Source organism: Serinus canaria, chromosome 1 (genome assembly GCF_022539315.1).
Source record: "Serinus canaria isolate serCan28SL12 chromosome 1, serCan2020, whole genome shotgun sequence".
Taxonomy (NCBI): Eukaryota; Metazoa; Chordata; class Aves; order Passeriformes; family Fringillidae; genus Serinus; species Serinus canaria.
Genome location: NC_066313.1, coordinates 18,710,676 through 18,737,878, shown reverse-complemented (window position 1 = coordinate 18,737,878; position 27,203 = coordinate 18,710,676). Strand labels below are relative to the sequence as shown.

At 41.7% G+C, this 27,203-nt stretch overlaps 1 protein-coding gene across 1 annotated transcript in view; it reads left to right on the top strand.

The window, feature by feature from the left end:
• MYH15 (myosin heavy chain 15) overlaps positions 1 to 27,016 on the top strand; it is a 46,383-nt gene extending 19,367 nt beyond the window's left edge. The window contains exons 18-43 of the mRNA XM_050981404.1: positions 545 to 677; positions 2,460 to 2,527; positions 3,951 to 4,038; positions 4,268 to 4,385; positions 4,612 to 4,735; positions 5,406 to 5,542; positions 5,920 to 6,175; positions 6,635 to 6,877; positions 7,500 to 7,676; positions 8,193 to 8,338; positions 8,922 to 9,012; positions 9,981 to 10,370; positions 11,333 to 11,459; positions 12,586 to 12,704; positions 13,189 to 13,385; positions 14,419 to 14,768; positions 15,322 to 15,446; positions 16,810 to 16,925; positions 18,878 to 19,070; positions 19,745 to 19,948; positions 20,963 to 21,088; positions 21,471 to 21,641; positions 22,134 to 22,238; positions 23,494 to 23,589; positions 24,104 to 24,241; positions 26,029 to 27,016. Coding sequence (XP_050837361.1) covers positions 545 to 677; positions 2,460 to 2,527; positions 3,951 to 4,038; positions 4,268 to 4,385; positions 4,612 to 4,735; positions 5,406 to 5,542; positions 5,920 to 6,175; positions 6,635 to 6,877; positions 7,500 to 7,676; positions 8,193 to 8,338; positions 8,922 to 9,012; positions 9,981 to 10,370; positions 11,333 to 11,459; positions 12,586 to 12,704; positions 13,189 to 13,385; positions 14,419 to 14,768; positions 15,322 to 15,446; positions 16,810 to 16,925; positions 18,878 to 19,070; positions 19,745 to 19,948; positions 20,963 to 21,088; positions 21,471 to 21,641; positions 22,134 to 22,238; positions 23,494 to 23,589; positions 24,104 to 24,241; positions 26,029 to 26,046 — 4,056 coding nt within the window. The 3' untranslated portion in view covers positions 26,047 to 27,016. The remainder of the gene's footprint in view (positions 1 to 544; positions 678 to 2,459; positions 2,528 to 3,950; positions 4,039 to 4,267; positions 4,386 to 4,611; positions 4,736 to 5,405; positions 5,543 to 5,919; positions 6,176 to 6,634; positions 6,878 to 7,499; positions 7,677 to 8,192; positions 8,339 to 8,921; positions 9,013 to 9,980; positions 10,371 to 11,332; positions 11,460 to 12,585; positions 12,705 to 13,188; positions 13,386 to 14,418; positions 14,769 to 15,321; positions 15,447 to 16,809; positions 16,926 to 18,877; positions 19,071 to 19,744; positions 19,949 to 20,962; positions 21,089 to 21,470; positions 21,642 to 22,133; positions 22,239 to 23,493; positions 23,590 to 24,103; positions 24,242 to 26,028) is intronic.
• The last annotated feature ends 187 nt before the right edge of the window (positions 27,017 to 27,203 follow it).

The window sequence follows — 27,203 nt, the reverse complement described above, 5'->3', positions numbered from 1 at the left end:
GATCTTGGTACTTATCTGAAGCTGTTAATGCATTCAGCAGAGAAAATTAGAATTTCTATTCCCTTGTGGTACTGATAATGGAACGTATTTCCCACTAAACAGAGCTGTGGCAAAGTCCTTGAGTTAGTTTGTAATCATTAAGATTCTATTAGAAAACCCCAATTGTTCCAGTGTAGCATGCTATTTTGAAGTTAAATTATTACTTGTGTGATTTATACTTCAGCACTTTTTAATAGCGTTCCTGGGACACCAATGCCACATGGTATCTCCACAGATAATCACATGGAGTCTGTGAGAAGATGCAGGGACCAGATAGTTTGGAAGGGATGTGTGGGATTCACATGCTAATTATCAGGAAGAGAGGTTTGGGAATCAGGAAGCAGACAACTGGAGGGGAAGTGATGAAAACCTGGGCAGCTGGTACTGCTTTGAGAACAGCTCTTCACAAAAAGTCATTGGCTTCAAGCCAAACTGCAAAGAACGGCTGGCAGCTCTGAAGGGGAACATTGGCAACCTCTGGTTTGTTTTCAATGCCTTGCTGTAGGTTCCCTACAACATCATTGGGTGGCTTGAGAAGAACAAGGACCCGCTTAATGAAACCGTAGTAGGCATTTTCCAGAAATCCTCCAACAAGCTCCTGGCAAGCTTGTTTGAAAGCTACATTGGTGCCGACAGTGGTAAGCAGAACCAGCTCACACGGGCTTGCTTTGGGTTTCAGGATGCGTGCTTGGGAATGAATTTCAGAAACGAAGCAATTCTCTCGCCTGCAATTGCCTCAATGCTAGATGGGGCAGTGACTAATTACTTAGATGTGCACAGCAGCTGTAGGAGTTTGCCAGTTATAGGAAGGAGACCATTAACTCAGCTAGGTTGAATGTATAGCACCTCTGAGCAAGGAAAGCTGTGTTGTGAATAATCCAGTGGGAATTTGAGTATGCAAGTGTTCAGATATGCAGCCAAGTGTTGCACAAAAGACTGTGTACATAAATGCCAGTGAAAAAGGACAGCTCTTGTTTCGCATGCTTTAGTATCCTTCCTAGCTCCCCTGAAATAAATAAGAAATACAAAGTTTAAGAGGGAGTTTTGGAATATTTTATTGGATTAGTGGCAAGTACACACTGAAGGTACCAGAACACCATCCCACATTGGCCATAGTAGAAGGCTTTGCCAATATGTCTTCCTTTTTGCTTGCTGCTGTTTTTCTTCTATTTGACAATGTACATTGAACTCATGTACAATATAATAATGTATATCTGAGGACATATTTAATCGCTATTCTTTACATAGAACTCTTATTTGTGAGAAGACAAGTAGCAAACATTTAGAAAATTGATCTTAAGTAAATAACTGGTATTCATTACAAAGATGTAGCTCTTATGCCCTGAAGTTGAAATCACTTACAGCCTGTTTATCAGAAACCTCATTTCAAGAGATGCTCTTGAATCTCATGACACTTTCGTAGGAAGCAAGCAGGCTGCAGACTTCATAATGGGAATGAGATGAAGACAAATGTAAATAACAAATATCCTGCCATGAGCAAATCCTTGCAAGTTACTAACGGCCTATTTACCTGTGGATATTCTGGTCTGTCTGAATACTACCTTGCTTTTCTTTGGTACAGGAGAAAGGAACAGCCTGTCCAGATTAGCCTTGTCCACTCTCAGCAGTATCACCTTCTGAAGGGGAAAAGGCTGTCGATAATTGCATCAAGCACATTTCACTCTTCACTTATTTTATGTTGACAGGTGACACAATAACAGATCTCCTGGGAATGATCTGATGGCCCACTGCTTAAGAAAGCTGCAGCAGCTGCTGTACATTTTTGGGTCCTGTCATGAACCTGTGAAACTTTGTAAAGGTCTTGTCAGAAACTAGCATTCCTTGGGAGGATCTGAGTGATTCTGACTCCAAAGTTTTAAGCAAAATTCAGGGGATGCAAAGTTACTATAACTAAAATTATAAATATTTATTTCCCTCTATTCTAGACAAATCTTACTTGCACAAGTGCAGCGTCTGCATGGCAGAGAATCAGTTTCTATACAGTACAATGTGCAGTAGAAATTTTCTGTAAGATTATTTTTCTTTAAGTTTTTCTTTTTCTAAATCATCTCACCCTATGGAGCTTTTAATGAACTACAAATTACTTTTGTTAAAAGTTTTTTTCTGCCATATTCATATTTATGGGCTTTTCTGCATAAGAAATGATGCAGCATAGATCAGAAATGCAAATGCAATCCAGAAAGTTTACAGTGGTCTTTGACAAAATTCCTAACTATGGACAGAGAGTTGCAAATGTGTGATGTATCATGCATGATTTTCAGAATGTCTTCTATAAAATTTGAGCAATCAGAGCCTTTTAGTCAAATAGAGCAGCACTACTAAAACGGTCTGTTTTCCACACTCTGCCTGCACCCCTTACTGAGATATGAATTGATTTATGCTTCTTTTTTCCTTCTTAGGGGACCAGGGTGGAGAAAAGAAACGCAAGAAAGGTGCTTCATTCCAAACAGTGTCCTCATTGCACAAGGTTTGCTCCCTCTCCTCACCTGGTGGTTTGAGTTAAGACAATGCATTGAAGGAGAATGTTAAGGGCTGTAATGGTCAGGAAAAAACTGAAATCCAAGATTGAAATTTGATTTGTGGACAGGGTTATTTACCTTGGCTAAGGAAATACATTGCTATTAAAGCTGCATGCCAGGGGCTGCTCCATTTCATCATCTTGGAGCAGTCAGGACATTGTTCTTTTTACTGTGTTTGAGAAAGTTTCACAAAATGGAGCCAACAACCTATATCACTTATTTTGTTGCTTACAGCTTCATGCTTGTCTCTGGAACAGGAACTGATTACAAGTAATTTGCTAGTCCCTATCTGATTACTGCTTGTAACTGGATCCTAGGGTTAGAGTAGACATGCAAAACAAAAGTTGTTGAATGAAGAGGCATAAAGCCTTTTGTTTCCTCAGTTATTCCCTTCTTCTGTGACTGGCATGTGCTCCTGGTGGAAGCTGTCATTAGGAATCATGGCTGAGGGGAAAACAGGGCTATTTACCTTTTTTTACCATTACTACCATTTCTATGGGTAACATTGAGGAAGCCGTAATGCAGGTAAACCTCAGGTTGGGAAGGATGTAGTTACCCACTAATCATGCCATTTTATCTTGTTTGGAGATACTCCCCATGAAGGGAAATCACAGGAAACAGAGATCTGTATCTTACCAGCTGATGAGGTGTGAAGGCGGCTGAAGGGGCACTCAGACAATAATTAATAAGCCCTGTACAGAATAGAAGCCCACTTTCCAGCACACAAGCTGCTGCTAGTACCCAGCTCAGATTGTTTGTTGTCTTGACTGGCGTATGAGGAATCTGCAGTTTGCACAGTTGTGCTAATGGCATGGCATTCCACCTCCCATGATCTCCATTTTCTACTTACTGAACAAAGCACTTTCCCTAGAGCCTGGTGATCACTGAATGGCTGGCTTCTCCTGAGCTAGTTTGTCCCATGCCTGGGACATGTCTGGTTAAATCCAATAAAGGGAAAATGTTTGGCCAGGAGACAAAAACCCAGCTTTTATGAGGAACGGGTGGAAAATGTGAGCTCTTCCCATTGAGCGGGGAATGACTAGGCAAAGATGCAGCTGGCTTTACCTAAATGCTCCACCAAATGATGCTGAGTCTTGCTTGCTGTTCATCTGGGGTTTTAAATTTCTGAGGTTGTAAGTAAAACACATATCTTCTTTGCTAAAACTGATGTGGAACCCTATAATAATGTTAAATCATACTTCCGTTTATTTGAACACATTTCTCTCTAATAATTTTGGTAAGCTTATCATTTTGTCAGAGAATTTTTAGAAAAATTATCTTCTTAAATTAACAACCAGCAAAACAAAGAAATAGGATTGGAATTCCACTAAACCACTAAAGCTAATCATGTTTTTAATGTGTCTGTTCTAGGAAAATTTAAATAAGCTGATGACTAACCTAAAATCTACAGCCCCTCACTTTGTACGATGCATTATCCCAAATGAATCAAAAACTCCAGGTATGAAAAAGACAGTAGTCTTAAAATTTTAGAATATTTCACTCTGTCATTTTATTACTTACTTCTGAGTCACCAGATTGCACTTAAATACTGTCTGTGCTTTTTACCTTATCCAATCATGTTGTTCTCTTAGGAGATGACATCTCACATTTTCCGATTTCCTTGGGGAAATGAAGATGAAGCCCTGTGGAGAAACTCCTTTTAATTTAGCCTTGTTTTCCTCCTGCAGGCGAAATGGATGCATTCCTTGTTTTGCATCAGCTCCGCTGTAATGGTGTCCTGGAAGGCATCCGCATTTGCCGGAAGGGTTTCCCAAACAGAGTGCTTTATGCTGACTTCAAACAAAGGTAATGCAGAGCTATGATTTTCTCCTGTTCCATTCAAGTTTACCTTCCATTCAGTTTGCCTGACTTGGATGGCAGAATTCTGCTCTTCCTTGTGTCTGTGTAGATACAAAGCAGGAAATTACCCTGACTGTTTTGGTTTGGGTTTTTAAAGTTTTTGGGGGAAGAGGGAAAAAACCTAAAGTGTTATCTAAGCCAATTTTACACATTTTTCATTTCTTATTAACAGGTACCGCATCCTGAATCCAGGAGCAATCCCAGAGGATAAGTTTGTGGACAGCAGAAAAGCTGCTGAAAAACTGATGGCATCTTTAGATGTTGACCATACCCAATATCGTTTTGGGCACACCAAGGTAACTGGAAAAGACTATTATTGCTCATGTAACAGGAAAAATGATAGATCTGGTATTTAATTTGCAGAGTAGGACACTGAAATTTCTGGTGGTGGTGTTTAATGGAGATTTAATAATAGAAGAAACCAGCAAAATAGCAGCAAAATAGCAGCAAAGTGATAGTAAAGCCTAAGCTGTGCTAGAGGAAATTCAACTCTCTGGCTCCCACAGAGCTTTCATTAGAGAAACTCTACAAGCAGACACAGCACCAGCTGATGCTCCATGCCCCCCAGTAAAACAATAGCTTATTTAGTACTGCATAGGTACATTCAAACATAGATGGACCGTGAGATCAGCTGCATCTTTTGAAATGAGGCATGTGGTACTCTCACATGATCCCATTAGCCGGGATTTCTGGGAGTCAGGAGTTGTGGTTCAGTTGACCTACAAAGGTATTGTGGTGATAAAGTGGTTTGGCCTATTCAAAACTGGGGAGATAAAACCCAGTTTTAAAAGAACTCTGGAAATGTACAGCAAAGTCCCTTACTCAAGCAGTATTGGGCCCTCTATACTTGCCTAGGTTATAATGTATCAATAAGAATACAGGGTGAATCATTTTAGCAAGGTAGCTGAAATGTAGCTCTAATATAAATCCTTCTTTGTGGTGAACTGACATCTGTGCATGCAACAGGTGTTCTTCAAGGCTGGTCTCTTGGGCCATCTAGAAGAAATGAGGGATGAGAGACTTGCGAAAATCTTAACGATGATCCAGGCAAGAGCGCGCGGCAGATTGATGCGGATTGAGTTTCAGAAGATAGTGGAGCGCAGGTATGAAGGCACCCCCTTAAATCTTAGCAGATAATAGTAATTATCATTTAATTATAAGTTGAATAGAGCTATTAATTACAGTCCCTAAGGCTATAGATAACCCTAAATTAAAAGCTTTAAGTGTATGTGTGATAAAAATAATAGCAACTGTATATTAATTGCCTGCAGCTTTGGTGAAAATGAGATTTTGAAATTTTTTATGTCTCTGAAAATAAAGCGATCTGGAGGAAGTTTCTTGCATCTCTTGGAAATTAGTAAAGGTTCCTAATATTGCTCAGAAAAAAACTTATGAAACTGACTGAGAATGAAAACAAAACCCCTCATTTTTTCAATTCAGGCTAAGATTTAGGGAGTTTTTTTGTTTTCTCTTAAACCAGGGACGCCCTTCTTGTAATCCAGTGGAACATCCGTGCTTTTATGGCTGTCAAGAACTGGCCTTGGATGAAGCTTTTCTTTAAGATCAAGCCTCTCCTGAAGACTGCAGAAACTGAAAAGGAGATGGCCAATATGAAGGAAGAATTCTTGAAACTGAAGGAGGCCCTGGAAAAATCTGAAGCCCGGAGAAAGGAACTTGAGGAAAAGCAAGTCTCTTTAGTTCAGGAAAAAAATGATTTGCTTCTCCAACTCCAAGCTGTGAGTAGACATATAGACTTATATACTTATTAGTCATTCTTTGAAACTCAAAGGTTTACAGACTAGCGTGTTAGTAGAATTTAATAAAAATAAGCTGTTGATACTGTCAGAGCCTTTCCAAAATTCAGAGTGGATAAAAGTTCTTATGTTTTAGCATATGTTTCAGCATACAGTTCTTATGTTAGCCCAGGTAGGCTAACAATACAAATGTTAACAGATTCTGTTCAAGGTACTGTCCACAGCAGTAACACATGCAAGTAGTCTCCAATGTGACTAGTCATGCTCACCACTATCTCATCCTGCTCTGTTAATTACTTGTCTTCTGAAATCAAGAGGAGAAAATTTTCCTTGCACTACTTTGTTGTTTTGTGTCAGGCTCCCTGACCAGTTACAGGCTAGGGGAAAAGTGAGGGAGAAAAAAGGTCAGTCATTGCTGTCCTCTTCCTTGTGCCACACCAGGAGCAAGACACTCTGGCAGATGCTGAGGAACGTTGCGACTTGTTGATTAAATCCAAGATTCAGCTGGAAGCCAAAGTCAAAGAACTGACAGAGAGGGTCGAGGATGAGGAAGAGATGAATTCTGAGCTGACTTCTAAGAAGAGGAAACTGGAAGATGAGTGCTCTGAGCTCAAGAAGGATATTGATGACCTTGAAATAACACTTGCAAAAGTAGAGAAAGAGAAACATGCTACTGAAAACAAGGTACATTCAGAACTTCACCATGTATTCAAAAGAGGCTGGGCACGGATTACCTTTGTGAGAAGTGCTATGGGTCTTCTGATGGTTTTACACTGTTTGTTACACAGGCCACAGTGAAGGATCAGTAGATACAGTAATTTGTGAGGTGAAAATTGTTACCTCTGAGCCTAAGTTTCCTTTTTTTTTTTTCTTTTTTAAGTGAGTCTTACTGCACTTCAGCTAAAGAATTATACCTATTTGTGGCATTTTTAAGTAAACAATCTTCTGCTGTAACTATGAACTCCTCCAGATCTCCTCCTTGAACCTGTAAATGTAAAAAGCTCATCTCCTACTCTTCCCAGAGAGATTCAGAAGCTGGAGTCCATCAACAGGAGTGACTCTAAAAAGAATTTAGTATGTTTGAAATAATGTACTACCCCCACACCAAAAACTGGCAGACATTACTCCCATGATGGCAATTTAACTCAAAACGCCATGAGGTGCAGGGAGGGGAGAGATCCCTTTCTTTCTCTTGTTTTCCTGCTTACAAGTTCAGTCCAGAAAGTCATTTGAGACTATTCAGACCAGATAGAAATTTAATCCCTTCCTTCAAAGTCTAACAAACACACCTTCCTTTCTCACCCAGGTCAAAAATCTGACAGAAGAAATGGCAACACTTGATGAGAATATCAGCAAACTTACTAAGGAGAAAAAGTCTTTGCAGGAATCTCATCAGCAAGTTCTAGATGACCTACAAGCAGAAGAGGACAAGGTCAACACACTGAGCAAAGCTAAAGTGAAACTGGAACAGCAAGTGGATGATGTAAGCTGGCTCTTCCTTTATGTTTCACAAGGCTTGTTTGACCACCACTTACAGTGGACCTTTCGTGAGCTGAAAAGTTGCAAAACTGAAATATATTCCTCTCCTTTTAGAAATGTATTCCTTGTACTGTCTGTAAAAGGTATAATTACAGGAAGACCACCAAAACCAATCTGTGTTCAGCCTTTCAAAGGATTGCAATGACAAGGAAAAATCCTCCCAACTTGCACTTGCAGTGTAACTGGCATGAAGTCAAACAGAACTTTGCCATTAAGAGAGCTGTAATGCTTGCACAAATGTAAAGCATAGACTAACCCTTTTGTTCTATTTCTTTAGCCCCATATGCCCACTGGCTGCTAGTAAACAAAACCTGTAAACTAGGATGCTTGGGCTTAAGTGCTTCTGCTTCACAGCTCACTAGAACTTGGCACTAGCTCACTAGAACTGGGCATAGCCTATGTCTGGCTGTTGTAAACCATCTGTGTTCAATATATTTATTAAGTGACTTTGCTTCTAAAGCTCGAGGGATCACTGGAACAAGAGAAGAAAGTGAGGATGGATCTAGAAAGGGCAAAACGCAAACTGGAAGGGGACTTGAAGCTGACCCAAGAGAGTGTCATGGACTTGGAAAATGATAAACTGCAGATGGAAGAAAAGTTGAAAAAGTAAGAAGTTGATTTTGTTGTGCCAAATAAAGCAGCACAGTTATAGTGTCATTTAAGAGCCTTCAGGTGTGTCATCCTGCTGGTCGCTGAAAAGAAAATTCTATTATGAAAATGTGTAGCCAAGGAGGGAGGCAAAATAACTCTTGTACACATGACACCTGAAACATTAGAATTCATTAAACTTTCATACATTAAAAAAAGCAACCCAGAAACTTATTAATGTTTTTCATTGCTTAGAGGAGAAAGCTGAAGAAATTCTATAAAGTTGTTCATCCTAACTAACAGTGGTAGTATTGTTAGGAGACCTGACTGTTAAATATGTTTTTCCATTGAGTCTGAAAATAGCGTTGCTTTTGTATGACACAAAGTCCCAGAAATATAATTGCACAAATGCATGCAGAGGCTTGGCTTGGGATTTGCTGCTCAGAGGAAAATGTGTTTTCATGCAAATTGCAATACATGAGAATTGTTTTTATTTTTAGATACGTTAGAAGTTTTATCAAACAACTCTTTAAAAATTTAAAAATCCTAACTTGAAGCTTCAAGGCAAATTGTCACAGTAGGATTTTCCTTTCCGTGCCAGGAAAGAATTCGAAATGAGCCAGCTGAATTCCAAGATAGAAGATGAACAAGCTATAGTGATGCAGCTGCAAAAGAAGATCAAGGAGCTTCAGGTCAGCTTGCTTTTTTATTGTATATCTTAGGACTAGTGTCTCTTTGTGCCTCACTGAAAGATCTTGCAGAAACTTTTCACGGCTGGCTGCAGCTCCTCTTTGAGACACAAAGTGGTACATCTCCATAGCTTCCTAGACAGATCCCTTTTTTCCCTCAGGATGGTTGCTCTATAATGTTTCCTCCCAGTAGCAGGACAGATGACCACAAGATGGTAGTGGTTTCAGGCAAGGCAGAAAGGCTTTGGTGTTTTGTTTTAAGCAAATAATATTGTTCCAAACCATGGAGGCCAGGGTAGTTACTGGAGAGGAGTTCAGCAGTGATAAGAATGGATTTGAAATTTAGAGAAAAGGTTAAAACACACAGGAAATTTTCTACAGAAATTAAAAGGCCAAGGAAATTCAGCACAGTCCAAACACAATGTCTGGACCCAAAAACAACAGCTCCACCTTTTTTTGTAAATAAAGAATATTTGTATAACTTGGATGTAAAGTGCAGATTGGTGAAAATAATCTTATAATAAAAAAGACTGCTTCCAATAAATATTCGTTATCCAGGCAGTTCTACACACTGCTGTATTGAAATCCTGTCTTAACACTCCTAGAGAGAAATTACTCCAGTCATGGAAGTAATTAAAATGAGAATTTGTTGCTGTTACTCCTACTAGCATGTGACTCCTCACATGTATTTCAGCTGAATGTCAAACCTGCGAACATAAGGTCAATGCAGTGGAACTATATGTCTTGAATTAGATCTTGCAGCACAATCTACTGCAAGCAAGATGTGACTCACCATCATTACTGTAGCTCAGGATCTGATTTACTGGCACAAATGGGCAAGTCCATTAACAGCTGAGCTTCTGCAGTGAGGTAAAATGTGGGCTGTCAGAGGGTTTAACAGTTTGTAAGGTGCCTCATAGCCTTCTGATGGGAATAGCACTGACCCAAAAGTGTTCATGTTTCTCTGACAGGCTCGTATAGAAGAACTAGAAGAGGAGCTGGAAGCAGAAAGAGCAGCTCGAGCCAAGGTGGAAAAGCAGAGATCAGATTTGGCCCGAGAGCTGGAGGAACTGAGTGAGCGGCTTGAGGAGGCTGGGGGAGCCACAGCTGCCCAGCTGGAGATGAACAAGAAGCGTGAGGCGGAGTTCCTGAAGCTGCGGCGGGACCTGGAGGAGGCCACGCTGCACTACGAGGCCACGGCCGCCACGCTGAGGAAGAAGCACGCAGACAGTGTGGCCGAGATGGGGGAGCAGCTGGACAACCTGCAGAGGGTCAAGCAGAAACTGGAGAAGGAGAAAAGCGAGCTGAAGATGGAAGTGGATGATCTGTCATCCAACATGGAGCAGATGGTCAAGGGAAAAGTAAGGGTCCTGAGGCTTCCCAAAGCACCAAAGTCATGGGTAGCTAAGGCTGGTCTGAAGGTTTCCCAGGACACCTGCTATGGCTGAAGTGCTTTAGAAGGTGGTGTCTTGCATCACGTCTCCTTTACCCAGCTGGTGGTACAACCCTTTTTCCCTAGAGATGGAACAGCAATTAAGATGGCCTGTCTGAAACACACAGTGCACCCTCAGTCCCAGGCATATTGTTCATCCATGCATCTCAGGGCACAAAAACATGCCAAATTAGGCTCTTCCAGGCTGGTGACAACTGGAGTGATGCCATCCATGTCAGGATATCTCTCACCCTAAGCAGAGTCCTTTCAGATCCTGCCCTTGGTTCACAGTTTTGATCCATGCTAGCACGGAGTGCACAGCAAAGGCTTGCATGATCACACAATGCATTTTCACTTCCTACAGCAGAATTGTGGATTTTATTTCCTGAGTAGATAATCTCAGAAGCTTTCAGAGCACTCAAAATAGATTTCTTTCAGTGCAAGTGAGGAAAAGAAATGTCAGTATTTTCAGAGTTAGAAAGCTGTCATCAAACCCAGTTTATGATAAATGGTAATTAAAGCAGAATCAGTAGAGCAATTTTCATTGGAGGTGATTTTCCCATCTAGCAATTATGAAGTGGCTATGCCTGAACTCCATAGGCATGTCACTGCTGCTGAAGTTCTTGCAGAGCCTTTTTACACTGTTGCTTACATCCAGAACACAGTTCAGGGAAAACAAGTGGGGAAGGTGATCTGATGGGGAGTCCCATGTCCTGGCATCATAGACATGGGGCTGCTCCTCCCTGCTACTGTGATATTTGTTTCTTTGCTATCTGCCATTCCTCTGAAAGACAAACACACAGAAAAAATGATACATTTTGAAGGCTAGAGCTTCCAAACAATAGCCTGGAGGCTACAACTTGCTTTGTCTTTTCTCCTGATTCCCATTAGGCCAATGCAGAGAAGCTTTGTCGCACTTATGAAGACCATCTCAATGAGACAAAAACAAAACTGGAGGAAATGACTCGCCTCATGAATGACCTCACTACTCAGAAGACTAAACTCCAGAGTGAGAATGGTATGTGCATGTTCTGCCCAGATAGAGTGTTTCCCGGGAATTTATCAGGGCACCTCTGTACTGCATCAGTGAGATGTGTTCTGCAGCGGCAGCTGCTCTGAAGGTGGCAGGCTTGGGATTGCTGAGTGGAGCAGTAGCTTTGTGTCTTTTGACATTTCTATCCTCAGTATTCTTATAACCTTGGTGGGGACACCTTGCCTTGGACTGGCTTTTAAAACAAACCTGTACCCGCATTTATCAGCATACAGTGATACAATCTCATGAGCCAAAAATGGATGTGCTAGCTTGGAACCCAGGATGTGCCAGGCTGCCTAGGTACCTATTGTTTTAGGAACAAGGATATGTGCATCTAGAAATACTGGAGGGAAAAAGGAGTTGAGCCCGTGTGAATCCCATCTTCCTCAGCCTGACCTTGAGCATTGCACCCTAGAAAATGTTCACATATCCTCTAAATACCACATATCTTCTAACTTCTTGCTACATTTCTGGCCAGAGCAGTATTATTTAATTTCTGCATTCTCAGCAGATACCACTGTTCTGGGTATTTTCAAAGACATATTTTTCATTTACTGTTAGTTGTAACTTCTGTGTCTCCTGTAAGACTGTGGTTTTTGGTCCTGCAGTGACACACTTCATGTGCCCAATAAAGTTTTCCTTACATATTCATCTGTTCTGCATACTGGTCTTTGTGAGGTTCTCAAGGTGCTTTGCAGCCCTCTGAAAAGAAGTCTGTGGAAAAGCAATATAAACCAGTGAAAAAAGTAAAACCAGCTACCACTGCCCATGAAAGTAAGCATCAGTCTAGTCTGATCCACAAACTGAAGTAAAATTATTGAATCAAGCTATTGACAGTACAAAAAAACCCAACTGACCAAACAAGAAAATTCAAGTCATTAAACCCACCAAAAAAAGGGGGGAAAAAAAAATCTGAGAAAAACTGTCCTGGTGAAGTATCTGATGGTTACAACTTTGGAAAAAGCTTCACAACAGGTCAATTGCAATCACTGTGAGTTCTTTTCCTCAGCAGAATTGGACAGGCAGAACTACAATTTTTGACTGCAACTTTGTAATTTCATCATCTTGCTCTTTTGTTGTTTGTTTGCTTATTTTTCAAATCTTGTGGCAGGTGAGTTTACTAGACAACTCGAAGAGAAGGAGTCACTGATAAGTCAGCTGTCCCGGGGAAAAACGTCCTTTACGCAACAGATTGAAGAACTTAAGAGACAGCTAGAAGAGGAAACCAAGGTAATACTTTATCTGTGTCCCATTCCTTGAAATGGAATGGCAAAAAGTATTCATATTCATGTAGTGCAGATAAAAGCTGAAATGAGGCATAGCCGTGACAATGATTCCTACTAACTGTAATGATCTAAGTTCCTGCCCCTGACTGAGGCAAATCACAAGAGAAGAGTTTGGGAAAATCATTGGCATACATAAATGCTAAATGAAATGTACCTAGCAGGACAGCAAAAATCTCAGATCTTACATCTTAAAAGTTTGGGTTGATTCTCCAAAGTTGTTAAATTGTCCTCAGTCATGATAGCTTCCTCCTCATATCACCAGTTAGGGGTGACTTCAAACAGTTTTCACCTTACTTGACCTGGACTGTCAAAGACAGAGGCGAAAAGGTAAAAAAGAAGCTTAAGCTTCCGTTTGAATTTCTAGGGGCTGTTTGTTTTGGTTTTGCTGTAGGTAACCTTGAAATGTTGTGGCCTTTCTATCCCTGCAGTCCAAAAATGCCCTGGCTCATGCCCTGCAAGCAGCCAGGCATGACTGTGATCTCTTGCGGGAGCAGTATGAGGAGGAGCAGGAAGCCAAGGCAGAGCTGCAGCGGGCCCTCTCCAAGGGAAATGCAGAAGTGGCACAGTGGAGAACAAAGTATGAGACTGATGCCATTCAGAGAACTGAGGAGCTGGAAGATGCCAAGTGAGTTACGAGGGCTTCAGCCTGTCCTTGACTGGCAGAACTGTGCTCACCAAGTCTTATTGTGTGCTAAGGAAATAGGGTTGGAAATTTTCCTGGTTGGAAAGTCCTTCTGACTCAATGCTGTAATTTGGGGCTGCCCTTCTGTTCTTCTTATTGCTTGGGCAGGTCAATATTTCTGCTGAGTGCTTGTCTCTGGAGCAGTGGCTGTGGATACAGGGGTTTATTTGAGAGCCAACAAAATTAGATAGTCCTACTTAGTTACATCACACTCTCTTACTTTGCCCCAGCCCAGTACTATGTTTCCTTGGTCTTGACTTCCCTTTCCCTCTGGGAGATGATGGCTGCCCTGGAAAAGTAGGGTAGAAAGTCATGTTGGTTCACACTGTACAGCTGCTCCCAGTTACCAGGCTCAGGTTGCTGGGCAAGGTCTCTGAACACCTCCAACTTCTACCTCTGCACATCTCCGATCTGCAGGATCTTACCACACTTTCAGCATCTTTTATTAACGTAGTATCTCTACGATCCTCTTTCTAAGCCATCGTTTCTTTCCAGCACCTCTTCTTTCCAGGACTCGCTATTTTTCTAGTCTAAATAGACTATGAATAAAAGCCCAGGGCATGACCAGCCTCCTAACTGGTGATTGTCTCATATCTCTTAATTGGAGGAAAATGACACTGTCATTTAGAGCAGGGCTCATAAAAAATTTACAACCAGCCCATACTGGTTACAGCTAGTAAGTAGCTAACTGATGCCTGAGAGTTCAGAAGTTCAATTTCAAATATTCACAGACACACAACAAAATGTTTTGTCACATACCAGTATTCATAATTTAAGCTGTTTTTTCCCATCATAGCCCCTTCTCTCTAGAGGCTCAACTTCCCTCTCTGTTCCCCTTGCTCCATCCTCATCCTCACCCCCTCGCTGTTTTCCCTTTCAGAACTGATTTACTGAGTTATTGCTTTGGTGTCGGTTTTTCTGGATAACACGGCCGCAGTGACACTTGGTCATTTCACTGTGTCTTCCCGCCTGATAGGAAGAAGCTTGCCGCTCGCCTGCAAGAGGCTGAGGAAGCAATTGAGGCAGCCAATGCCAAGTGCTCCTCTCTGGAAAAGACAAAGCACAGGCTGCAGAATGAGCTGGAAGACATGATGATTGACCTGGAGAAGGCCAACTCAGCAGCTGCCTCACTGGACAAGAAGCAGCGTGGTTTTGACAAGATCATCAGTGACTGGAAGCAGAAGTACGAAGAGTCACAGGCAGAGCTGGAGGCTTCCCAGAAGGAGGCCCGTGGCCTCAGCACTGAGCTCTTCAAGCTGAAGAATGCCTATGAGGAGACACTGGACCACCTGGAGACTTTGAAAAGGGAAAACAAGAACCTCCAAGGTAGGCTTCATTCAGGTCCCGCAGCCAGTGCAAGAGCCCCATCAGCAGAAGGCTGGAGGGATGCAGGTACCCTGCAACAGTTGTGAAGAAAAATATTTATATCATCCTGAGATGAGCTTTCCGATGTAATTTGAGACACTGATGGTGCCAGTGAATGTTTGGAGATGGATATGGCCAGAGCAGAGAAGGCTTCCCTTTGCCCCTCTGTCAATGAAACTCACTGCCTGAGGAGGCAGTCTCCAGGGAGGAGCAAGAAAGATGATAGAGGTGCAGTGGATGAAGCCTAAACAGCAGAGCATGGTGTTCCGAACCTACATATCACAGATAAAAACTAAATCACTATAGCCATTTACAAAGCATTCACAAGAAAAGCTATGCCTTCAAGTTGTTCAGGTAAAAGATCTTGCTGTTAGTGAAAGTAAGGCAGGGCTCCTATACAGAGGAGCCCTTGAGGTAGCAGCTTGAGGCATAGGTCCTCTATTCACACTCCATGAATTGCAGGGTGCTCCAAACTCTCTGTTTGCTAAATCCATCCATTCCTCTTTTGTTTCAGAGGAGATTTCTGATCTGACCAATCAGATTAGTGAAGGAAACAAGAGCCTCCATGAAATAGAAAAAATCAAGAAGCAGGTTGAGCAAGAGAAGTCAGAAGTTCAGCTGGCTCTGGAAGAAGCAGAGGTAAGAAAAGAAAGCTCAAGGGAAAAGGAAGAGGATGTCTTTATCAGGATTTTCCATCATTTTCATCTGCCCTACTTTCCCAGAGCATGTCTTCCTTCCACAGCTCTAAGATGTGGAGAATGATTATGTACTCTGTCAAAAAGCTTTCCTTGCTGGGAAGAATATATCAGTTCTTGAGGGATCTAAGGGGCACAGTTTACTTTCCTGGACTTGTGGAATGGCTTTCTAAAACTCAGTGGTATTAGGAATTAGCAAAAGTGATGATGTATCTTACTCTAAATGTGAAAGAAATGGGTTAATGCAGATTTTCTCCCTTTCTTGTGAATTGGAGCCTCTGGAAGTCACTGCTGATGACAAAGAATTTCCACAAGCTTTTCCACTAATATGATGTGGCTCCTGGTCATGATGTGTGTATTTGACTGACCTGCTGCATGTTGGCTGGAGATCAGCAGGGATTTTGTACAACTTTGTTTTCACAATCCTCATTCTGTTTCCTCATTCTCTTGATGGAAGACTAGCTAATCTTGTGCAGTTCCACCCTTCAGAGAACACCTCCCAAAATATGATGTTCAGTTCTGTGCTTTCACTCATGTTCAGTGTGAGCAGCAGGGGGACAGAATGACACTGAGCTTGGCTTATGCTAAACCTGAAAGTCAGAGGCCTTGTTATTCCTTTATGGGCTGTGAACTACTGCTTAGTTCTTCACTTCTACATATGAGAGAAATGTGGGAATAAAGACAGGAACAAATCACTCCTGTTTCACAGACTTGTCTTCATGTTAATTGGAAAGAACGGGCAGAGAGTTTGGGCATTTTGTCATACAGAGCTGATGTCTGTTATTTCTTTCCTTGAAGTCATCTTGCCTATTATGTAAGATTATGTAATGGGGAACTTTCCAGCACTTTGATTTGCAGAGATTTTTGTGAGCGGGAGGGGATGGATGTGTGGATACCTTCACTCTCCCAACAACAATCTGTTTTAGCGTATCCCTGTCCCTTACAAGCCTCTGAATTTCCAGGGGGAATCTGTACAGAGGTGTGGAGCAGGGAACATCTGTTGATGTCAAAACCATGCAGGCAGGACTGAAGGTGTTGGGGTGATGTTTGGGTGGTTTTTTGTGAGCTGTGGACTGTTTAACAATCTGTTCTCTGAGGAGCTTGCCGCTTGGTTTTCCAGCTGTCAAGTTGCATTAGAAGGCAAATAAATGTGTTGTTTTGCCATGTAAGCTACTTGTGTCCTTGCCTAGAGAGAGGAGGAGGAAACAGGAAGAGAAGTGTGAAGGGATCATGTTTGTGCTGCTATTTATAGTTTGGGAAAAAAAATCAATTCCTGGTTTGCAAGCCCTTGGTGTTTTCTATTTCAGGGAGCTTTGGAACATGAAGAAAGTAAGACGCTTCGTTTTCAGCTTGAACTTTCTCAGGTTAAAGCAGAGTTTGAAAGGAAACTGACAGAAAAGGAGGAAGAAATGGAAAATATAAGGTACTGTGCAGGAAGCAGCATGCTTCTTAAGGGAAAAGTCTGGAAAGACTGGAACTATTCTCAGGACCCAAGCCAGTTAAACGCACCACAGGTAGTTATGCCAGCATAGGCAGATACTGTCCGTACCAGAAACCAGACAGCTCTGACTATCTGCCAAAGGCAAGCCCTGACACATTTCCCTTGCTCAGTTCAAACATTCCTGTCAGATCAGTCTCTGACAGTATACCATTAAACCCATCATGCATAACACACTGCAGCTGTAAAAAACTGGCTGGCATAATCAATTCACAGCAGACCAGGACCACTAACTCTGATGTTGACAGTATGGAGGTAAGTAGGTCTAGAGAGCTGCCATCTCCTAATCCTGTGTGGGATGGCTGCCTCCCAAGGGGACCCCCAGGCTGTACTTGCCTCAGTGGTGCTCAAACCCATGTCAGCTGAGGGCATTTAGTTAATTTATGCAATTACAGCTACACTGAGTGTGAGAGGATGTGAGGAGCTTGCTGTTATGGGTACACCATTTGGGTAAGAAGTGAGAATTGCAGACATGCAGAAAGTGTGAATGGAACAGGAGAGGAACTTGCAGGTAAGATGGATAAATAGGAAAAAATGGAACGCAATTAAGTGGGAGGAGGATGGTGTCTTTTGTCTCTCCTCTCCCACCCAGCAGAAAAGTAAGTCTAAAGAGTTAGGCCCTCAAGAGGAGGCCATGCTAGCCTATGTGTCTGTGCAGTTATTCAGCAAACTTCAGCCCTGAATAATCACTGTTGTAATATCATTAATTCAAGAATCATGTCATTGGTTTTTGATAGGGTAAAGGGTAGGGAAAGGGAAGTCCAAGGCCCACCCTGGCCAGCATACCCACAGGGATTGATATGTTAATTGCTTCAAAACCAAGAATATTTTGGCCCTTTAACCTTCTGGTGTCTTGAAGATGTCTGGATTGCAGATATCTCAGGAGACAAGCTGTGCTAATCAGTGCATTTTGCTTCAGCTTCACAATGAGTGTTCAGTAGACATTCTGTGTTGATTTCTGGGAGTCTTGGGCACAGTTCAGTATCTTCCTGGAGCAATAAAGCCCTCAAGTTTTATCTTGTTGACTTGGTGATTTCCCAGACCTCCTACACTTTCAGCAGAACTTGGCCAGCAGTGAAATAAATGTTTCCATGTGTGTCATATTCTGTGCTTTGAGTAACTTTCTGGTTGTAAGAAAGTAAAACTTTCGTTGTAGGATTTCTCTGTTACAGAATCAAGACAATTAGGTTGTTTGTATCTGCTTTGTCTTTAAATTAACATTAAGCTGCCTTTCCCAGGGGAACCAGGCTGTCAACTGGGTGGGTTTTAATCACTTCTAAATTTAGATGTCCGTAACACACATTTATATGAATGAATAACTTCCCTTATAATTAGCACAAAAAAAGTTTTTTCAACATCTATTTTCAGACACAATAAATAGTAGCTTACACATGCCATTTACTATAAAGAGCACCTAGAGCTTAGAATGTAGCAACCTCACTTCAGTTTGATTAATCCCCTCCACTAATGTCTTCAGCAAAAGGCTGAGATATAAATCATTCCAGGAAATTACTCAGTAAATATTTTACTAAGTGACTGTTGGGCTGGAAGTGCTTCTTGTCAGGTTCAAATCCATACTGGCTTGTGTTTACAAGAACTCTGAGACCACTCCTTGCTCCAGTACTGCCAAAGGAAACACAGTAGAAGGATGTTAGAGGTGCTTACAGATCAGGAGTTAGCTGAGGGTGTGAAGCCCGCCAGCCAGTTAGACAGCAGTGAGGCACTGCAAACTTTGTGTGAGTGCTACCTATGTCACTAGTCAGAAATACACTATTTCTGGAGGAGAGACATTTCAGAAAGTGAAGTACTGCTGCTAGTATTCTGTGTCTCTGAACAGAGAGGAAAATCATTCCATTTACCTTTCATGTCCTTTTCAGGAGAAACCAGCAACGTGCCATAGACTCACTGCAGTCCACCCTGGATTCTGAAGCCCGCAGCAGAAACGAGGCCATCCGGCTTAAGAAGAAGATGGAAGGGGACCTCAATGAGATGGAAATCCAGCTCAGCCATGCTAACAGGCATGCTGCAGAAGCAACCAAGTCAGCACGAGTCTTGCAGACACAGATAAAGGTACTGGTGCCCCTCAAGCACCCAGTGGTACTGAGGGGCTGGATTCCCTTAGCACAGACCAAACCAGCAGTGGTGATGGTAATTAAGAGAGAAGCTACTCCCAACAATGTAAAGGGAAAGCCTTGGTGATCATGTCTGGCATAAAAGAATATTGAAATGTGGATTTCTTCTCAGACATGCATACAAGCTAGACAAGATTCAGTCATAAAACCCTTAAAACCCTTGCTGGCTGCAGCCTCTTGCAGGGGCAGAAAGCTGCAACATGAAGAACTGAAAACCTGTGATTTTCTTGTGAGCTTGCAAGGCTTTTAAAAGAGGCGAGAGCACGTGGGCTATTTGGAGTACAGGGACTGTGTGTATATTCAGCTTTGTTGTTTGTATCAACATTTGTAATAGCTTTAAAAAAAAAAAAATTGTTTCTTGCCAAGGCACCTCTTCTGTTGTCTCCTCTTCCAGAACCACCAGCTCTTAGAGATTTGAGAACACAGATTTTTTCCTCTATTGTACCACATACCACAAAAGCTATTCAGCTTACAGTTTGGAAATAAAATAAAAATATAATAAATTTAAGAAGCACTGAAATTCTTGAGATTGATCCCAGGTAGCTGCTGCAATCTGCATTTCTCTGATATAAAGACAGAGGCTTGAGATGGGGTTTTGTTGCTTTATTTTAGGAGCTTCAGGTGCAGCTGGATGACTCAGGACACGTGAACGAAGATCTGAAGGAGCAGCTGGCAGTCTCTGACAGGAGAAACAACCTTCTCCAGTCAGAGCTGGATGAGCTGAGGGCTTTGCTGGATCAGACTGAAAGGGCAAGGAAGCTGGCAGAACATGAACTGCTGGAAGCCACTGAACGTGTGAACCTGCTTCACAGTCAGGTAGGCTTTTTCTGTGCCCTCTTGCTCACTGGTTAACCTGAGCCTTCTCTGTTGATCACTGACACTATTTGTCCATGGCCACCACAAGTCAGACACACCTGGCATCCCTCCAGAGGGAAAATGGGGCAAAGGAGTTAAGTCACTCTGGGGATGTGCCACCTGGCTGCAAGTTAGCTGGAACAGATGATTCATCCAACTGCTTTAAACAGCTTCCAGAAAAAACACTGATGGAAAATAAAAAGAGTAAATTTCTTTCATTCTTCCCTGGAGTAAAACCAGTTTCCTGCTGTAGTTAAGCCATATCCTGGACAGTGAGGTGTTTCTCTGGAGAACAATGCTGGTGCTGCTTTTGTGATGTTACTCAGCAGTGAAAACCCCAGGACTGGGCTCTCACAATAGGGAGATGATGCAGGGCAGGAAACCACAGGAACCCACCTGTAGCAAAGTGCCCTCTGTGCCTGCAGTCTCCACTGAGATCAGCATTTGGGTGTGGTCCAGGTGGACACTGCCATTTGTAGGGTGCCATGGAGGGGCATGTCCTGACTTGACAGCATTTTTACTAAAACCCAAAGCTTCTCTTCACCGAATAATAGTCACAAAGAAATGAAAATGTACTACAGGCTGGCGATGTTTTGCACTGTTTTCTCCAGCCCATTGGTGGCATTGTTTTATTCACTTCACTGGCTGATTAAGGGTCATTAATTCACCAAAATAAACAGCCTTATTAATTCTTCTATTTCAGTCTATTGTTTATTATTTTATCTGAATCAAAATCTCAATATTTACAGCTTTGAGAGTATTTTTAATATTTCTTTAGTTTGAAGCTACTTATGCTAGTCAAGGCAGCCATTACCACATACCTGGGTCTCATTCCCAAATATTGCTCTGAGTAATCCAGAAGTGGCAAAAATCTAAATACCATAGCCTTGGTGTGCTATGGTATTTAGAGGAATTGTCTCTAATCATCACTTTTCCTCCTTTTCCACTATTCATTTGGGGAAAACTTAATAAAAGAACACAAGCCTGATCAATCAAAAGAAGAAGCTGGAGGGTGACATTTCCCAGATGCAGAATGAAGTCGAAGAATCACTCCAGGAGTGCCGGAATGCAGAAGAAAAAGCCAAGAAAGCAATCACAGATGTAAGTAGGCAGGTTTCTTGCTCACTTATTTTCATACCACAGCATCTAAGGACACTGTAGAGTAGTGAATGTCACAGGCTTACTTGTAGGCATTATAAATGAGAACCCTAGTGGTAAAGCAGAGGGGAAAACAAGAAAAAGGGAGAGGTGGAATCTTAAATAAAAGCATTAGAACAGAGAGAGGGAGAAAGGCCTCCGAGGTTTTACTGTCCTTCCATTTTCCATGTCCAGGCAAGCTATGCACACAGAAGGTATTCTGTGGAGCTTTGGCTGCAGTGAGTAATCCAAATAAGGAATAGTTCAAGACTGATCTTCCACCATTCATTCTAAATCATAACCCAACAGCATAAGGGATTTCCTGTAAAATGTGGCTGTTTTTCAGGCAGCAATGATGGCTGAGGAGCTCAAAAAGGAGCAGGATACTAGTGCTCATTTAGAGAGAATGAAGAAGAACATGGAGCAAACCATTAAAGACCTCCAGAAGCGACTGGATGAAGCAGAACAAATAGCTCTGAAAGGTGGCAAGAAGCAGATCCAAAAACTGGAATCCAGGGTAAGTTTGTGATCCAACTTCAGACCACTGCCTCTGTTTATAGAATTGGCACAACATCGGTAGCCTAGTGCTGCCTTATAAGTTCACAGAGGCCGAGAAGAGGTAGTATGGACACTTTCCTCTGTTTCACAAAATGCAGGTGAGCAGTTCTTGGAGACATGCTTCCCCTTCATTACCCAGCTATGAGCTGCTGACCAGCAGATGAACAAAGCCCTTGATTAAAAAATAATTAAAAGCCCCAGCACTTAAAAACAGCAAAAGTGTCTCCCAATGCTTGCTTTGGTTAAACTTTTTTGGCCTTTGCACGTATGCACCTCTGACTGATGGTGCAGCTGGAATACTTTTATGAAAAAAGAGTGGAAAGGTGACATTTTGATCTCTTCCTGAAATTTGACTCTATGGAGATACCTAGCGTTTCTTGAACTGTGAACCAAATTTTGTACTGCTTTACATATCTGTAGCATAATGGCAAGGGTTCTTCCTTTTTTGCAGGTTCGTGAGCTGGAGAATGAACTTGAGACTGAACTCCGTCGCAATTCAGATGCCCAAAAAGGAGCCCGCAAGTTTGAGAGACGCATAAAGGAGCTGACTTACCAGGTATGCAGTAACCACCAGGCAACTGGCAAGACACATCATAAGTAGTCTCAGGGTTACAATGAAGGAGGATGGATGGCCTTAGAGCTTTCTTATTGCTGGAAGCTTCAGGCACAGGAGGAATATCTCCCTATGGCTTCCATCACAGATGCTTTGGGCTGGAAGGGACCTTGGAGATCATCTCATTCCAACGCCCCTGCCATGTGCAGGGACACCTTCCACTACACCAGGCTGCTCAAAGCCCCATCCAACCTTGCCCCATCCAACTTCCCGGCATGGAGCATCCACAGCTTCTCTGGGCAACTTGTGCCAGTGATCATCATCCTCTTGCCTGATTTGCTCTAACTAATGTTAGAAAGCCTCTGTTGCTGGGATTTGGACATTTGTAGCACAGTATTAATATGGAACAGGCTTCAATGTAGACTGTTTACAATGCAAGGGAAGAAAGAGCCCAGCTCCCTCTCAGCTGTGCTGCTGTTGCTAAAAAGAGCCATAAGGACTCAGTGGCTCTAATGCCCTGCTCAGTGTAGGGTTGCTGAGTCCCAGGGCTCCATTATTGAGCAGCAGGGTCTAGTCTTGAGCCTCCTGTAGGTTTGCTAACAGCTGCTCATGCTGCTTGGCCTTCAAAAAAGGCCTGCAGCGCTGAGCACTTACCCTTTTTCTTTGAACAGCATTAAGAAGATAAACCCATCCATCTGCCTTAGGAGATTATTTAGCCTCCTACCTGTTGTTTTACTTTGACTTTTGTATGCAGAAGCTGAAGGTTGTTTTCTTTGAATACAGTGTGCAGGCAGAATTAGCTGGTCCCTCTGCTTATGGAGCATGACAGCTTAAACAAGGCTTTTTTTACCAGAAATGCCTGCGAATCAAACTTCAAATTATGTAAATTATACAGTTCTAGGCTCACCCGCATCTGCTTCAATATATAATGACATGCTTTATAATGGCAAGCATGCTGCTCACCCTGGAGCACAGAACTCTGCCTGTGTATATCTGCACACCTCTAAAAGTGTGTGCACATATATATCTTTCTTTATAGACATTTATATTTACATATCTATTACATGGGAGTTCACCCTCTACACACACATCTTCAGTGATGATGTAAAAATTTTTCTCACATGTACACAGGACATGGCTAGTTTGTGCTTTGAGCTAGAAGTTTCTAAAATATGTATGGCATCCATAATTATTGTATTGTGGTAGATGCTTTAAGCCCTTTTACTCTATCAACCCAATTAATGGTGTTTTGATACAGTCAGAAGAAGATAAGAAGAATCTTGCCAGGATGCAGGATCTGATTGACAAGCTACAATTAAAAGTGAAGAGTTACAAGCACCAAGCAGAGGAAGCTGTAAGTAACTATCTAGGCTTTTTTACCTTTGAGAGATGTATTGTTCTAGACATATCCATATGTTTTATCCATAGAAACTTCTAGTACAAATACACATTCTGTGTCCATAAATAATTCTTTTCATATCTATATAAGCCCTGCATATAAAACTATATTTATATTATATATAAAGTAAAATATATAGCATATGTGTTGATTATATTTGAGAAAAAGTATTCAATTTTATCCTAAGACTGCAGTATAATTTGCAAGAGAAGGGGGGGAAGGGAAAAAACAGCCCCTCAGCCCCTCCTAGCCCCTCAGAAGACATGTTGAGAGCCTCTCAGTTCACTTAACATGGAAAATGCCACTAGAAATATCAACTCTGTAAAAGAACAATCTCAGTTCTGCAGGAGGCAAGTGGTGCCCATACAGCTGTTACCTACTCATGCTGAGCACTTTCCATCCCACTTGAAATTAAAAGCTTTGTTTCATGTGGACAGGAGGAAATCAGCTGCACTCTTTTTCTCAACAGGAAGCTCAAGCCAATCTGTACCTCTCGAAGTACAGAAAACAGCAACATGATCTGGATGATGCTGAAGAAAGGGCTGAAATAGCTGAATCTCAAGTTAATAAGCTGAGGAGCAAGTCAAGAGACATTGGCATGAAAAAGGTATGGTCATACTCTATGGGGTAGATGTGAGGGTTTAACACACAATAGTGGGTCCTCTGTTACATCTCTGAAAGTAGTGTAGACTACAATAAATTCTTGGGTTTCTACATTTGTTTAGTTTCACTCTTCCCTTTATTTTAATATTAAGGCAACGCTGTAGGACAGCAAACTGACCCTTAGACAAAATATATTCTCTGTATTTTTGTTGTCAATTAACCCCTGTTCTTAGCAGCAGAACTGGTGACTTGGTGGGTTTGTTTTGGGTTTTGGGGTTTCTTTTTGCAAGGGATATTAAAGGACTGCACCTTTTTCTCTCCCTGATGATGTAGATTTCTATGTATGTAATAGAACCTGGGCATTACCACATTAGCAAATATTTTACCATTGCTCTTTCAATGAACTTGTATTGATTGGAAGAGCTGGACAAAAAGAAAATATTGGTGATTAGTCACTTAGATGCTGGGAAGTCATTAGTGATTAGAGATATATTTGTGGTGTTTTGCACTTGAACTGAATGGCAGCAGAATAATGTTGATGAAACTACAAGGCACTTAAGAACTTAGTCTGGAACTGAAAGCAAACTTATCTATGGTTGCCTTGTGGCAAACAGAGCAAAAAAGAGTGAGGCTGTTACTTTTAGGAATGATAGAAAGAGGAGCTGGGTCATTGCTAAATCTATCTCATTTGCAAGTTTAACAAACTTCCATGCTTAACATCACATATGTTTTCTGAAGTTGATAGCTCCCAAGCTAAGAAAGGGAGAAAACCCCTTTACACTCTTAATTTCTGCTTTTGTATTGGCCTAATGAAATCACCTTTGACTGATATAAACTACTGCTGCTCCACCATCTAGAGCAAAGACACATTAAAACTACCTGAATATCTGGTTCATCACACATTTATGCACAATGGAAGCAGTACTGCAATGGAACCTCAAAAGATTTGCAGCTTTTAAGGATAAAAAATTTCCACAGATTTTTTTTAAATTATTCTACCCCTACCAAAAAAAAAAAAACCAAACAAAAAAACCCCAACAAACAAAAAACATTATAAACTAATTTAAAGATTCACAAAGCCATGGCATCACACAAACACTGAAATAGGTACTCCATGAGAATTATTTATTTTTTTAAATACTGTTAAGGTTGCTGCTTATTTCCTGTATCTTACTGGTACCCTATTTCTGCTTCAAAAATGCAGAAGTCACAGAAAAGTGGATGCCTGTTTTTACTATTCAGATGCTGTTTGCCAACACCATTGCTTTGGCAATGGAGCAGAGTGTTGCCAAAAGATGAGCTCAGTGGTGCATGCAGCGGTGGCAGCTCCACAAGAAGGGTCTTGTGGCAGCAACTGCAGGAGCTGCCAGGAAACACATTCAGGTGGAGACCGCTGTCCCAAAAATCACAACATCTCCTTTGGAGAGAGAAGGGCACTGAAGAGACTACTTTAATCCTGCAGCATCAGAAATACCTTATCTACTGCTACTAAAACCCATTTCCTGGATATTCTGGGGAGTGTGTGTCATTCAGAGCACTACCATCAATTAAAAAAGGGTTGTAGAAGTCCTCTGCCATCAAAAGGATCTATATAATCTAGAACGAGGACAAGATACCTGCACTGTTAGCTGGAATTAGATGGGAAATGTGCTAATCTATTTCAGACACAAACTCGTAATACCAGGGAACAGAAGCATTAGTGCAGCTTTTGTCACTTACTTGTGAACTTACACTACAACCTCTTGACATTTCTATTTTTAACAGTTGCATACTATCTCAATTGTCTTTCAGGTTCATGAAGAGGAATAAAAAAGTCCAAGCTGACAAATATGAGACAATACTTGACATAATCAGGCACAACTGAAAGCAGATGTAGGAAAAAATAAGCACTTACAGAAATAAACATCAAGTGAAAATCCAAATAGACTGTAAAGCATATTTAATTCATTTATTTGTGTTTTTATCTTGCCAAGCCTTAGGGATCAATAGAAGATTACATCTTGCCAACAGCTGACTTCATTATGTTGGAACACATCCTAATTGGCAGATCTCTGACCAAATCAAAACTAAGGGCAAATCCAGTCATGCTACTCAGCCTCATGTATTTCGTATGCAGATTTTTGAAGCAGCTGTCCTGGTTTATGAACAGTACTTCTCCCTTCACCCTCTCAAACCACACTGCCACTCCCTTCTCCCCCTCCACTTCCCACTCCTGGAATGGAGTTGGGATTTGAAAGCACAGGTAAAAAACCATGGGCTAAGAACAATTTTCTGGAACAGCTATGAGATAAGAAAATTAATAGTATCAGCAACAATATTAACCAAAAAAAGTATACAAAAGAGAGGGTGATGCACATGCAGAAATGCTCACTGTGGACCCCTCCCTGAAGGAATTCATTTTACTGCACAGACAGTCCCTCTCCCCACCCCCACCCTCAATGAAGTGGGGTGGCATCAAATAACATTAGGGTTCTGGTCATGTCCCCTCATGGCTATTGCAAAATAATAACCCTGTCCTGGCTGGAACCAGGACAGCAGCACAGATTAAACCTGTGGAAGGGACAGCCCTTAAAGCTGAGAAAACCCAGCTTTCATTTGTCCTGCCCATAGGACCCTGAGTTTTGGAGAAGAGAAAGTAAAGACTTCCTTATGACCAGTCAATTTATAAGCTTCTACTACCACCAGTCAAGGGACTTCTCTTTGCCAGCTGCAGGACAGGCAAAGGAGATGGTGTCAAGGGACACATCCCTGTGGCTCAAAAATAAAGAATTCTCTTCAATCTTTCTTGCCTTTAAACAGGGAACTGGTCCATGGTGGTTTAACACCAGCCAGAAAATTAAACTCCAAATAAGCCACTCTCCTTCCCCCCTATCCCCCCCTTTCTGGTAAGAGAGAGACAAAAGCAGAGATTGTGGGTTGAGATAATTTACTGAAAGCAAAGACCAGCGATGTTAATAACAAAAGTA